Below are 15148 nucleotides of genomic sequence, written 5' to 3'. Positions count from 1 at the left end.
ATAAGGTCAAAAAGTTATGTTATAAAATGTATAAGTTAAAATTATAAGTCCCATCTCAAATCAGGGACTGTCTATATATAAAATAAATAGGTCTGGGGAAGTGTTTACTTTATGGGATGGAAAAATATAGGCTCTAAATGAAAATTCAACAGTAGTTAAGCTTGCTTTTGACTTGATAGCATGCCAGGTCTATTGGTCTATTGATTCATGTTACCTCAACTGCTGATTCACTCTATTTGTCTTTGCACATTAATTTGTGTACATACTACTGATTCTTTGTTGAAAAAATATTTTATAACTTCCTATTTAGAATCTGACACCCCTTTCACTTTCATTACTGGTTGTACTGTAGCCTACCCCACCCCAACCTGCTCAAGGTGAGAAGTCCCCAGCCAACATACCAGTCAAGGTGCAGGTCATCTCCCTACCTTTGAACCATGTTCCAGGTTCCAGACCCTGGACTTTCTTGCCCAAATGGTCCCAAGTTCAATTTCAGAGCCTGGGTGTGTCTTCCCTGGGTCCATCCTCCCAGACCACATGTAGATATGAGAGGCAGCCAACAGGCAGTGTCTGTGGGAGATGTGTCCATACAGGATGGCGTGTGTGCAAGGATGGATCCAGGGAGTGGGGAAAGGAAGGGAGTCAGGAACAGACACAGGCCAGGTACGACTCTTCCTGTACTACCATGTCAGGTATAGAGGAACTGAGAAGTCCAAGAATTCTAAACGAGACTGCCTGCCAGGAAATGTGGAAACTAAATTTGTCAAAATAGGAAGAAAGAACATATTTGAAGTTATAAATCAAGATGTCAAACTATTACATATCTAGACAAAGTTCATGGACAGTCATTTTATACTCTTCACCCGAAAATGTTGGGAGCAGTCCTTTCTAGAAATAAATGAAAGGCTAAGACCAAGACAGCCCTACCAGGAATTTTCTTGGCCCAGCCGATCATGTGCACCAGCTCCTTGTCGGCCAGCTTGGTGAGGGACATCATCATGGAGACCTCCGTGAAGGGTGAGCTGGGGCGGCTCACCAGCACGTTGGGTGGCTCCGCCTCGAGGAGGGTGAGCACCAGCTGCTCCGGGCTCAGGGCACTCAGCAGCAGCTCCTTTGCTCCCGGCAGGTGTCCACCATTTTTCTTGGCTTTGCTCAGGCAATGCAGCTGCTCGCTGGAGCTTTTCTGTCGTCTCGCCATGTGGTACCCACACCTTTCTCTCCGGGAGCCTAAAGGGGAGACCAGATGGCCATTGCCGTGACCCAGAGGCTAGCTCCCTGAGTGGCCAGGATAAAAATGCATCAACGGTATCCCTGCAGGACCTGAGCCCATCCTCAGAAAGTGCCTGAGAACAGAAGGTCGACTTATTTTCTGGAGCCCGTGTGTCTGTGGATACTAAATCCATTTCTCTTTTAAAGAGTGTGGACATACCTCAGTTTCCAAAGTATGAAATTAGGAATTTTTCCTCAGGTAGAAAGTGGAGAAAAGTTAAGATTTTAACATTGATAATACATTTTATAATATATTTAAAATATATGTGTATATATATATGCATATATGTATATGCATATACATATGTGTGTGTTCTTGTCACAAACTTACACAGACAAGTATATTTCAAATACATTAATTGAAAAAAATCTGGAAAATACAAAAGGATGACTTTAGGCATAAATACTTTGTTTTTTATGCTTTTATACACTTTCATAGTTGATAAACAAAATTGTAATCATGGCATAGATACTATTTCATAATCTTTTTCATTAAAAATGTCATGATAATTAAAAATTGCACATAGCATTCTGTTCTATTAGTATAGTATCATTTATTTAGCGTCCCAGGCTAAAGTAAATCTAGTTTGCTATAATTTCTTTATTTGTTTAAGTATTATAATAAACATACATTTTTGTATATGTATCAAATTACTTCCTTATAATAAATTCAAAGAAATCAAATTGTTGAACCAAGGCATACATACATTTGAAATTTTGATGTACATTAACAGATTACTCTCCAAAAGTGTTTCAAAAATTATAATCTAAACAGTAGTTTAAGGACCACCTATTTTCACATAATACCATTGGGCATAAAAAACATTTTTAATATTTGCTACTGTTAATTGGAAAAAGATAATTTTATATGTAATTATTTGTCAATGAAATCGCCTTGCTTTACCTTGTATCTTTAAAATTACTAGTAAGGTTAACTAATATGTTTGTCTTTTGTATTTGTTTACTTATTAATTGCCTATTTGTTTATTTTGCCCTTTTCTTTCCTAAAACCTACAAAGGCACTTCGTATAGCAGTGATAAATAACTATGTCAGATGCAATATTCATCTTATTTGCTTTTCTTTATTGTTGTTTTTCTTTATGGTACTGGGGATTGAACCCAGGGGTGCTCTACCACTGAGCTATACCTCTGCCCCTTTTTAATTTTTATTTTGAGGCAGGATCTTGCTGTTGCCAAAGCTGGCCTCAAACTTGTAATCCTCCTGCCTCAGTGTCCTGAGTTGCTAGGATTAAAGGCATACACCATGGTATCTGGCTCACCTTACTTGATATATGTCTTTAATTATGCTCATGGTGTATTTTATCATAGGAAGCCTTAATGCAGAGTCAAATCTGTCTTTTTGCTTTATATCAATATTTTATATATTCTCCTTTATCTTCTTGAACATTTGGGTGGTTTGAATCTACTTGGAATGCTTACCTACATTATATGATATTTATATTTCATGTTATATTCTTCAAATGGCTGTATAATTTCCCAAACACTAGTTATTGAATAAGCCTTCCACACTGATGTAAAGTCTTTTCATTAATAAATAATTGCATGTAAAATTATCTTTTCCCCGATTCTCTATTCAGTTTTAGAGATCTACTTTTCTATTCCTGTGTTAGTACTAAAATGTTTTGTTAGTGTAGTTTTTGGATCAGAACAATAGAACAACATCTTTAAGATGGTGAGAGGGAAAAACTTCTCCAATTTTGAATTACATTTCAAGCTAAACTACCATTCGAAAGTGAGGATAAATTAAAGGCATTTTCCATTAACCAAAGATTGAAAAGACATATCACTCAGTCCCACAAATGTTCTGTAGCATGGAATGAAAACATTGAGATTCAAGAAGCAATAAGAAAATAAAGTTGTAAATATGTTATTAAATCTAAGAAACCATTGAATGAATAAAATAATAATTATTATTATCTTTAGAAGATATAGAAACAATGTAAACCAAATACCATACAATAATATGTAAGATGAGAGAAAACTATTTTGGTTAGAATTTTCCAAGATTTTCTGTCTGGAAAGAAACAGGTTTAAATTCTCAAATTAATTAAGACTGTGTTTCCAAAACAGAAATGTCACCGAAGAATTTAAAACAGATGCCTGACTTCCAAACTAGTAAAAGAAGAAAAAAAGAATATGAAAATGTGATCAGCTCCTAAAAAATCATATAAAATATATGATCAAATTTTTTAAAGCACAAAATAAGAGGATAGGAAAGAACCCAAATAGTAATCACAACAGATAAAAAGCAGACTAATTTCACCATTTCAGAACAAAACTGAAATTATAAATATTTTTGTTTTGTTTCCATTTTTCTGAAACAAGTTCTCCCTACATAGTGTAGGCATGTCTCAAACTCATGGGCTCATGTGCTCCTCCCACATCAGCCTCCCAAGTGGGTGGGACTACAAGTAAATGCCCCCATGCCCAGCAGAAAACCATATATTTTTTTAAATCTAGAAATAAACTAGCTATAAGAGATATATCTGACATAGAGAAAACCTGAAAATAAAAGGATAGAAAAATATATAACAGGCAAAAATTAGCCAAATAAATTGAAGGTACTCTATCAATATCAGACAAGCTATAAGGGAAAAATCAATATTAGGGATAAGGAGACTCATCACCAGATGATAAAAAAGATAAATAATTTTAAACTCAAGTGCATCAAAACAACAATAACTAGCCTCCAACCACAACACAGAAGAGTAATGAAAGGTGCGGCTGGGGTTGTGGCTCGGGGTAGATCGCTTGCCTCACACATGTGAGGCACTGGGTTTGATCCTTAGCACCACATAAAATAAATAAATAAACAAGTAAAGTAAAGGTATGCTATCCATTTACAACTTCAAAAAATTTTTTTAAAAAGATAGGGAGAAAAAAGAGAAAGATGCTTGTTTTAATTTTTTCAAATAATTAGTTATAAAGAAAGAAGTTAAAATAAATTCCAGACAACATACAGACTAGCAAAAGAATAAGAAAAGCATAGGCAGAGCTGATATGAATATATTTAAACAAGTAAGTGTGACTGGGTACGGTGGTGCACACCTGTAATCCCAGCTACTCAGGGGGCTGAGGAAAGAGGCTGCAAGTTCAAAGCCAGCCTAGGCAACTTAGTGAGGCCCTGTTTCAAAATTAAAATAAAGATAAAAATAAATAGGCTAGGGATGTAGTTCGGTGGAAGAGTGCTTGCCCAGCAAGCATCAAGCCCAGGGTTCAATCCCCAACATCACACACACACACAGAAAAAAGTGTATACAGACAAGTGAATCAGAAGCTAGCCAGGTGAAGAAAATGGGAGTAGGTATCTTTGTGGCTTGTTATACTAAAGTGCTTATTTTTGTGTGTGTGTGTATGTATGTATAACCCATATACACACACAATATATGCATATATAGTGTACACACTATATATACAGTATACACTATATAATACATGTTATGCATACATTTGTATACACATAGACACACCATCATAGAACAAAATCTATGTTTCTGACTCTTACATGTATTTTTTCCAATTTTAGAAAGCTAGTAGGAAGAGGCAAGACCCTTCCCCATAGCTACCCAAGTAACACACAAGATATTCTAGTTTCTTGTCATAAGTTTTCACTGTGAACATTTAAACCGGGATGTCATTCTTGGAATGGGACTTTTCAAGGTCTCAGGAAGGTGGTCATCCAGCTTGTTTAAACATTTCAGTGGCTGGAATTTCCCTCTCCCACGCGGTGGCCTATTCTGTTGCTAGACCACTTGAGCTGTGTCACGTTACTGCCCATTTGGGGCCAAAAACTGTCTCTGGCAGCTTGCTCACACTCATCTCTGTCGTCTGCACTTCAGGGAACTGGTCAATACAGTGTGACAGCTACAAATCCTTGAAGATGATCACTACATCCTAAATCTCTCGTCCCTAGTTCCTTGAGACACAGTTTCCAACATGGCCTCATACAATAAAAGGCAAGCGAACACTCACCACATTTCACCATTCCTACTTCATAGCACTTCCGAAGTCGGCAAGCCTGGCAGCTTTTACGCCGGTTCTTATCTATGGTACACTGATTTGTAGCTGGACAAATATAATCATTATGCCCTATAGCACAGGGAAAAAAAAGGAAGGTTCGTGTTACAATATTTTGGTTAAATTTCTTCCAGGCCAACAACCCTAATAACATTACCCAGCTGACTGTTGGTGAAATTGTTAAGTTAGTTCAACCCCCTAAGGAAATCAGGATGGAGGTGACTCAAAAGACTAGATGTGGGACCACCCTGTGATTCAGCTATACCATGCCTCAGTGTTTATCTGAAAGAATTAAAGCCATCACACTACAATGATACAGGCATACCCATGTTTATAGCAGCAAATTCACAACTGCCAAATCATGGAACCTGCCCAAGTGACCTTCCATGGATAAAGAAAATGTGGTATATACACAATGGAGTTTTATTAAGTTGTAAAGAAAAATGAAATTCTGACATTTGCAGGAAAATGAATGGAACTAGACTACCATGTTAAGTGAAAGTCAAACTCAGAAGTTCAAAGGATTATGTTTTCTCTCATATGTGGAAGCTAGAGAGGAAAATGGAAAAGAAAGGTGAGGGCAGGTCTCACGGAAGTCAAAGGGAGATCAGCAGAGGAAAGGGACCAACCAGTGCAAGATAGGGAGGGAGGGGGGAGTGCTGGAGAGTGACACTGGCCAGATTATATTATTATACTGTATATACCTGCAAATATGTAACAATAAATCCCATCATCATGTACAACTCTAATGCACCAATAAAAACAGGTGGGGAAAAAATTACCCAACTGAGAGATAGAGGACAGATACAGGTTTAAATGCCAAGTTAACCCACATTGTCACCTTGATAATGAGTAAAGGAGACCTAAGAATAGCTCAGTACCCTGCCTTCTGGCTAATAGATTATTCCTTCCATATTACTAGAATTCTCAAAAAAAAAAAAAATATATATATATATATGTTTAGGCTGGGTGCAGTGGCACAAGCCTGTGATCCCAGAGGCTTGGGAGGCTGAGGCAGGAGGAACACAAGTTCAAAGCCAGCCTCAGCAACTTAGCAAGGCCCTAAGCAATTTAGTTAGAGCCTGTCTCTAAATACCAAAAAAAAAAAAAAAAAAAAAAAAGTGGGGATGTGGCTCAGTGGTTAAGTACCTGGGTTCAATCCCTGGAACCTAAAGAGACAAATAAATATGTTTAGAAATATTCTCTATTGGACATGTGGAAAGTAAAAGTCACATGAAATTGATTTGCTCCAAATCACAGAGTTCCTCGAGTTGTGTATCATACCAAATTCAACTGTTTGTATTATTTTACATATATCCCTCTTTGGGATTTAATATGATATATTTATGGGAATTCATAATTGAATAAAATAATTCAATCAAAAGGAACAAATAAAGAAATTAGTGGTTGCTCTGGGGAATGAACTTGACCGGATTATGTTGTATGAATGTATGAACATGTGACAATGAATCTGACTAATATGTACAATCATACTGAACCAATAACAAAATTTTAAAGCAGAAATTAGCAATCTACATAAGAACAGGAAGTACTGCTGCTTAGTTGTGGGGTTATTGTTCTCATTACTTTATTCTGTTCCTCAGTCTGTAACCCTGCAATATGCTAGAGTGAACAGAGGACATTTCCCCACCAATGGTGTTGGGTTTGGCTCTGGGACATACTTTAGCCAATGGTATGTTAATAGATGTGCTATTCTAACAGTTGGCTTGACCTCTTGAATGCCTAACAGGTAGCCACTGGTTCAAGGAGAATGTGGGGACATGTGGAGTAGACCTGAACTCAACCCAAAGGCCAACAACAGCCTTGTGGAGTAGAATCACCTTTATCTATCCCTGGACCCACCCATACAAAAACTAAGGCTTAGTGTAACAGGACATTAAGTTGTTTGTTATATAACAACCTCTAAGACAATTATACTTTAAATTCTATATACAGAAGAGATAAAAGATACATTTCAAAAATCATTATTTCAGATGCAGTATGGAGAATGGATTAGAGGCAGCAAAACTGATGGAAGTCAAGAAACCAGGTGAGAACCTGCTATAGCTATGTAAATGAGGTAGGAAGGATGATAAGGGACACATCCATCTGTGAAAGGTTTAGGAACTGGAGACTATCACAAAATAGATAAAAAGTGAATAAAGTATTTGGGTACCTTTCTTTTTAAATTTTATTTATTTATTTATTTATTTATTTATTTATTTATTTATTTAGGTACTGAGGATGGAACCCAGGGATACTTACCACTAAGCTACATCCCCAGTCCTTTTTGTTTTGTTTTGTTTTGTTTGTTTTGGTTTTTAATTTTTTTTTTTTTTTTTTTTTTTAGTTGTAGATGGACAGAATGCCTTTGTTTAGTTTTATGTTGTGCTAAGGATTGCTACGTTGCTGAAGCTCGCCTGGAACTTGAGATCCTCCTGCCTCGGCTTCCAAGTCACTGGGATTACAGGCCTGGGCCACCACGCCCGGCTATAAATACCATTCTCCACGAAGAGGAAACAGGTCTCTGTGGAGAAACTACTCATTCCAGTAGTTTGGGGCAGGCAAAGGACAGGATAAGCCTGGAGCATCTTATAAAGAAGTGCCCAAAGAATTACAGGAACATGACAAAAAAGACACGGAAGCCAGTTTAAGGTTTCCTGCTGGTCAAATCCGAAATAATACAGGCATCAAAATAATAATGTCACTAAAGATAATAATCAATTGCAGAAAATAGGAAATCGTAAGTTATAATAATACAAATTAATTGACTAAAGGTTTAATGAAGAATAGAAATATTTACACAGTCTCAAAGAATTTCCTAACAAAAAGACTCATTAATTACAAAGATAAAGTGGGGGGTGGGGGGAAGCACACACACAGAGAACTTTTACAGAATTTAAGCCTGGCAGACATCACCTTAATCATATCACTAAAATGAACATCACTAGTAATGGGACAAATTCAAATGACGCACCACAGGAAAGGAGCTGACGGGAAGCACACAGCATCATCTCTGAGGTATCCCTGCCAATAACATTAAGCTTAGACTAATGAGGAAACATTGGACAAATCCAAAGTGAGGGACATTCTGCAAAATAACTGCCCTAAATCTTTGGAACTGTTTACGATCATGAAAATTAAAGAAGGACTCAGGAACTACTCTGGATAATGGAGAATAAAAACATAACGACTAAATGCAAAGTCCGTTTCTGAAACTAGATTCTCCAGTCATGGAGGGCACTGTTGGAAAAACCCAGGATTAGAGGGTTGTACTGTATCCACGTCGATTTCCCAATTTTGATACTCATATTGTGGCAAATACGAAATTCCACCATCATTTCAAGTTGTTAACAGAATCCATTCCCTGCAAATGCAGGACTAATTTAAAAAAAAAAAAATTTTTTTTGGATGTAGATAGACACAATACCTTTCTTTTATTTATTTATTTTTATGTGGTGCTGAGGATCGAACCCAGTGCCTCGCACATGCTAGGCAAGGGCTCTACCACTGAACCACAACCCAGCCCCTGCAGGACTGTCATTTAAAATTAAATTGAGTACCACCAAGTAAACGAAATGTACAACCTATTGTCTTGCTCAACACTGTACCCATAGAGTCTAGTACAGTGCTCAGTAAATATCCATTCAGTGAATTTCAGTAGGGAAGTGAACAAAAAAAAAAAAAAAAAAAAAAAAAAAAGTACATGCTTTAAAAAAATTAAGCCAAGCCTTCATCTGGAACAGAAATAATGAGGAGCTTCTCCCGTGTTCCCTCCCTCTGTGCTCCACAGCCCAGGAGAGAAATGGCAGCATTTATCACTGTGATGGCAACTCAGTGTGCGAAGAAGCCAACAAGGTCAGCATGAATGGACTGCCCAGCACAAACAGCTTCCTGCACACTCATCCAGTGAAAGGGACCGGAATGTGAATAAGATATGGCCCTAGAACTTACGAACTGAGTTGGCAAGACAAGTTTAAAATTAGGAAAACAAAAGGATGTTAAACATAACCAATTTCTCAAGTTAACAGTGTACCCTCCTGGCCTATTTGAGAACATTTTAAAGAATTGAATGGCCATTTTCAATTACCAAAAAATATGAAAATATGAAAAGTCCAAAGAAAGGATCATTTAGACCTCAAGTAGTTGTTACAGCATAAACTCTCCTTTTTGCAGATTTTGAATTTGACATTCCTGGCTGATGCAGGAGGAAGGAATGACATTGGGAAAACTTATTTTCAACTCTTATCAGCTATAGTCTCAAGGTTCAAAAATACTTTAGGCAGACAGATGCTTTCCCAACAGCAAAAAAGAGGATCCTCTTTTTTAAAAAACATAGTTAATTGTAATAGGTCAAAATTTCTTCAAGGAACCCGCACAGTGGCGCATGCCTGTAATTCCAGTGACTCAGGAGGCTGAGGCATGAGGATCACAAGTTCAAAGCCAGCCTCAGCAACTTAGCGAGACCCTGTCTCAAATAGAAAGGAGGGGAGAACTGGGATTTGGCTCAGTGGTTAAGAATCCCTGAGTTTAATCCCTGGTACAAGAAAAAAAAAAAATTCCTCAAGGGGTAAAATTCTGGAACCTCAGATATTGAATTTAAGAATCATATCAAGCTGGGTGTGGTAGCACACATCTTTATAATCCCAGTGACTTGGGAAGCTGACGCTGGAAAATCTCAAATTCAAGGCCAGCCTCAGTAACTTAGAAAGACTCTGTCTCAAAATTTAAAGGTGGGGTGGGGTAGGCTGGGGCTATAGCTCACTGGTGGAGGCCCTGGGTTCCAACCCCAGTACCACAAAAATTTTAAAAATATACATCAAGAATTCAGTTCTGAATGTCAGAAAATGTGAACTCTTCATATCATATATAGCAAGGAACTGGACCCAGCCTAATAATTTACTGCTATAGTGATCCGAAATAAAAATATTTAAACATTAGATGGATTTTCCATCATCAACTTCATTTCACCTTTAGAACAACTTGAGTGTCTGTGTTTCCTACAAGAGGGAACAGGCTGGGAGGTGACGCCAAAGAGCTATTAAATGGAAGATCCCTGTATCCATCATACAGGGTAAATTTCAGAGGACACATAGAAAGATAATTTTATCCACCAACATTCTTCTCCTCACCACCCTCTTAATCTGCACTTATCAGTGGGTGAGTTAATTGCTATTTTCCATCTGCATACTATGAACTCCCTTAAGGTTGCTGTTCTTAACTGGTTAAGAAACAAATGCTGAGACTTTGAGGGAAAAGGGAAGAAAACCAGAGGGGTGGGAGGGGTGGGGGGAAGGGAAAAAATAACAGAATGAATCAAACAACATTACCCTATGTAAATTTATGATTGCACAAATGGTATGCCTTTACTCCATGTACAAACAGAGAAACAACATGTATCCCATTTGTTTACAATAAAAAAAAAAAGTTCTCACATGCTATTACGCATGACTGACTATAGATAACAATTAGGTATTATATATCTCAAAAAGCTAGAAGAAAAGATTTTGAATGTTTTCAGCCTAAAGTAATGATAAATGTTTGAGGAAATAGATATGTTCAACAAGTCTTAAATATGATACAATGTATACATGTATCACATCACATGTTATCCCATTAATGTGTACAATTTTTCTTCTATATGTTTGTTAAAATAAATTTGATTTAAATTAAAAAAAAAAAAAAGGGAAGAAAACTTCCATGGCACATGTTTGAATCCTACAATGTGGGAGGCTGAGACAGGAGGACCACAAGTTCGAGGCCAGCCTCGGCAACTTAGACTCTGTCTCAAAATTTTCAAAAGGAAGGGAGGAAAGGAGGAAGGGAGGAAGGGAGGAAGGAAGGGAGGGAGGAAGGGAGGGAGGGAGGGAGGGAGGAAGGAAGGAAGGAAGGAAGGAAGGAAGGAAGGAAGGAAGGAAGGAAGGAAGGAAGGAAGGAAGGAAGGGGAAAGGAGTTCTAAGCAGGAACATATGACATTGCCTGGGGAGGGGGGCATCTGAGGAAGAGGTTGTGAGGCAAAGAGAAAGAAAGGAACACAGCCAACCAAAGAGAGACTTCAGCACAATCAGGGCTGGCATGGGAGGGGGTGGTGTCAAGGATGTGTACAGCGTTGGGCTGACTGATCCTGAAGCCAGGCATGCACAACTTGAAGTTGATGAAAAAGGTGATTTTTAAAAATTAGCAAACTAAATAAATAAACCTAGCCCAAAAGGAAATTGAAGAAGGTTAGAGAAATAATCTAATCCCAGAGCAGAAAACACGGAGCCATGCAGGAAACTCCACAGAGTTCAAGAAAAAGACATCGTTGCATCAATTCTCAAAGTCCACTGCAGCTGAATTCCTGATTTCTGACCATTTCCATACAATCTATTTATTTTCCTTCCCTCAGGAGCCATCCCACTGTCACACCTATTAAGTGTGCCCTGCATTAAACCTCTGCACCTCCTAACGAGTGCACCTTTTCCGAGCGTTATCTTTTTGAAGCTGTAACTGAACATCTTCTCCCCATCATCCTGGGGGCGAAGGTGGGAGCAAGACTCTTTGGAGTTGGCATATGACCTTGGGGTTGGGGGGTAGAACAGTACAATCAGTGATAAGGTTCTCTGCACTTGAAACAACCCACCTACCCACTTCTCCCAGCCCCCCCCCCCCCACACACACACTTGATCCTCTGAATTGCTCTTCGAGTATATAGAGTATATCAAACAGGTCAATGGTGAAATATCTACCAGGTCATCTCTGCAAAATTGTTTGAAAGCAAAAGTAGAAAACTAAAAGAGTCATTAACAATACTCTTGTACCTTGAATGCTTCTTTTAAAAAAGGCCTTACATCCTTCACACGACCAGACTCCATAGTGATATCCAGATGCATAATCGCTGCAGACCGCACAGAAGTGAGCATCCCTTTTTGAACTTGGACTATTAACAGGGCTGGCGCAACGGCTCACACTAACCTTCCTTTTCAGTGTCTCTCTGGGAAGGCAAAGAAAATATCCACTGTAAAAGAGCATAAAGGGAAAGGAAGGGTTTATAGGGAAAAAAAAAAAAAAAAAAAAAGCATGAACATTGCCTAATTTAATCTCTTTGCCTTCCAGGACTCTTGACAAATGTATTCTAGGAAATCTGATGGAGCAGAACTTTTGTTCCTGATATCAGATGTATGTGGAGAATGACTGATGTGTGAAAGTCCTCAGGTGAGTCCACGCCCTTCCATGCAGCACTAATGAGCTCTAGTCTGAGAAGGGTTGGAAGGACGCAGAGGCTCAAAGCTCGGTTCCGGGCAAGGAGTCCCAAGGAGGAGCAGAACCCTGCAAGGGAACACTAGGGGGCACTAAAAACACACCTGGCAAGTTCCTAACTTTGTCGGAGCATGTTTGTTTTGGAAAGGGAATGGTAGAGGTATTACTGATCCATAAAGATAATTTTCTTATTACTTAATTTGTTCAAATAGTAACATAACTTTTATTAGAATTCAAGCTTGGAATCAAAAATATTTCTTCTTTTAAAGAAAATGAAAAATATTACTTCTATATTTTTAAAGTGTATTTATTTGTTTTGTTGTACTGAGGATCAAACCGAGGATATCACTCGTGCAAGACAAAGGTTTGAACACTGAACTCTGTCTGTGCCCCCAGCCCAACATTACTTTTAAAAAGTTATCTACAATTTTTGCTGAATGTGGTGGTGCACACTTACAATCCCAGCAGCTCAGGAGGCTGAGGCAGGAGGAGAGCAAGTTCAAGGCCAATCTCAGCAACTTAGAGAGGCGCTCAGCAACTTAGCAAGACTCTGTCTCAAAATAAAACATAAAACTGGGGCTGTGACTCAGTGGTAGAGTGCTTGCCTGGCATGTGTGAGGCACTGGGTTTGATTCTCAGCACCATATACAAATAAATGAATAAAATAAAGTTGAAAAAATTAAAAAAATAAAATAAAATAAAACATAAAAAGGGCTGGGGATGTGGCTCAGTGGTTAGGTGCCCCTGGGTTCAATCTCTGGTGCCAAAAAAAAAAAAAAAAAAAAAAAGAGGTGCAGGAAAAATTGGATATTCAGATACCACACACACAAATACACACACACATATACATGCCACAAAACACAAATTTTTTATAAAGTTATCTACAATTTTATATTCTCTTTTTTATCTCATCAATACAAAGTTTTAAAAAGAAGAAAAATAAAATTACTGTGTAACATTTTCTCAAAGTTCCTTTTTTATGTGGGGGATTGAACCTACGGCTCCACACGTCAAGCACATGCTCGACCACAGAGCTACATCCCCTGCCCGATTTCTCAAAAGTAAGACATTTGAATACCCAATATGCCCTAACGTAGTTCTCTGATTGTTTTAAAAGTTGATATCTTCTTTTAAAAAAAAATTGTTGGTAGACCTTTTATTTTATTCATTTATTTCTATGCGGTGCTGAGAATCAAACCCAGTGCCTCACACATGCTAGGCAAGCGCTCTACCACTGAGCACAACCCCAGCCCAGTTTCTCTCTTCTTTGTCCTTCTTTTGATACCATCCTTTTCCTCCACAGCCATAGTAATCATTAAAAATCTAGCAATTTTGGGCTGGGGAGATAGCTCAGTCGGTAGAGTGCTTGCCTTGCAAACACAAGGCCCAGGGTTTGATCCTCAGCTCTGCAAAAAAAAAAAAAAAAAAAAAAAACCTAACAATTTAGACTGAAATAATTCATCATGTTACCTTGCATTTAAAGGGTTCCAATATTTAATTTCAGAAAATTCTAACAAAAGACTACATTTAAATGCTTTCTCACCAAGCTTCATAAAATATTATTTTAGCTCACGATTTAAAAAGCTTGTACCAATTACCTCTCCAGCCTTCACATGGCTCACATTTCATTTAAGTTGTAATACTGCCACAGTTACTTTTATCCTGGAAACAATTTGTCATGAACACTATGTTGTAACTCACAATATGACTCTAACCTGAAAGCAAAGTAAAAAATTTATTTTTCAAACCCAAATACCTTCATCAGGAGGAAAGTGATTCAAGGTCAATCTTTAACCTAAAGATAGTCATCATGATAGTGAATTCTCCCCATGACACCCATCGACAAGCACAACCTTTTAATGAAGGCATCGTATGTCTTTGGTGCTCTAAGTTATCTAAGTGACGAAATAAAGATCTTGTATAACACACATCCTCCTTCTCATTAAACCACAAAGTGAGGTGCATAATGCCCCAAACTACAGTTCAGAAAGAAGACTAGATTTACCTGTTTACAGGTAAGGTGTGTTCCAGCGATCTTGCTTCGCACCAAGAACTCTTTTGAGGCTCTGCATACAGAAGTGATGGCTGACAATGAATTGCTAAAGGAGAGAGGTGCCCAGGAGTCGGCCACAACACATTTGGGCTTGCAGTCTGTCGACCAGGCCCACCTCCCAAGTTGTCTGCAGTGCTGGAGATACCGTAATGTATCACAGCAGGGCTGTAGAATGTCATGGCCGAATATTCATGATGGCTGTCTACATAGGAGGAAGGGATATATATGGGGCCATGCTCCAGGGGCAGGACTGATTGACTGCAGTTGTAGGAGGCAGGAGAGTTAAGGCTAGATGGTGAGTTTTTAATATCCATGTCTTAAACAGGCAGCAGCTGAGAAAACTCCTTGTAAGAAGCACAAAGGGACATTATACAGATCTCAAGGACTCAAGGACTCATGGGCAGGTATAATGGCTGTAAAGAGAAACAAAAGAGACGGCTATGAGCTACAGAAGTAACTATTAAAAATGTTCAAATATTTTTATTTTTTTAAGTGCATACCTGTATATGGGATTATAAATACACTCAAAAAGATACACGTGAAAATGTT

At 38.2% G+C, this 15148-nt stretch overlaps 1 protein-coding gene across 2 annotated transcripts in view; it reads right to left on the bottom strand.

The window, feature by feature from the left end:
- Positions 1-15148, bottom strand: part of ESR2 (estrogen receptor 2) — a 59851-nt gene that overhangs the window by 31622 nt on the left and 13081 nt on the right. For both annotated transcript variants that reach the window (XM_079126297.1, XM_079126298.1), the window contains 4 exons: positions 14552-15012; positions 12108-12304; positions 5263-5379; positions 928-1227 (listed from right to left, as the gene is read on the bottom strand). In XM_079126297.1, coding sequence (XP_078982423.1) covers positions 928-1227; positions 5263-5379; positions 12108-12304; positions 14552-14913 — 976 coding nt within the window. In that variant the 5' untranslated portion in view covers positions 14914-15012. The remainder of the gene's footprint in view (positions 1-927; positions 1228-5262; positions 5380-12107; positions 12305-14551; positions 15013-15148) is intronic.

This window comes from Sciurus vulgaris (genome assembly GCF_902686455.1).
Source record: "Sciurus vulgaris genome assembly, chromosome: 2".
Taxonomy (NCBI): Eukaryota; Metazoa; Chordata; class Mammalia; order Rodentia; family Sciuridae; genus Sciurus; species Sciurus vulgaris.
Note: the sequence above shows the minus strand (reverse complement) of the source record. Positions and strands in the feature narration are given on the sequence as shown.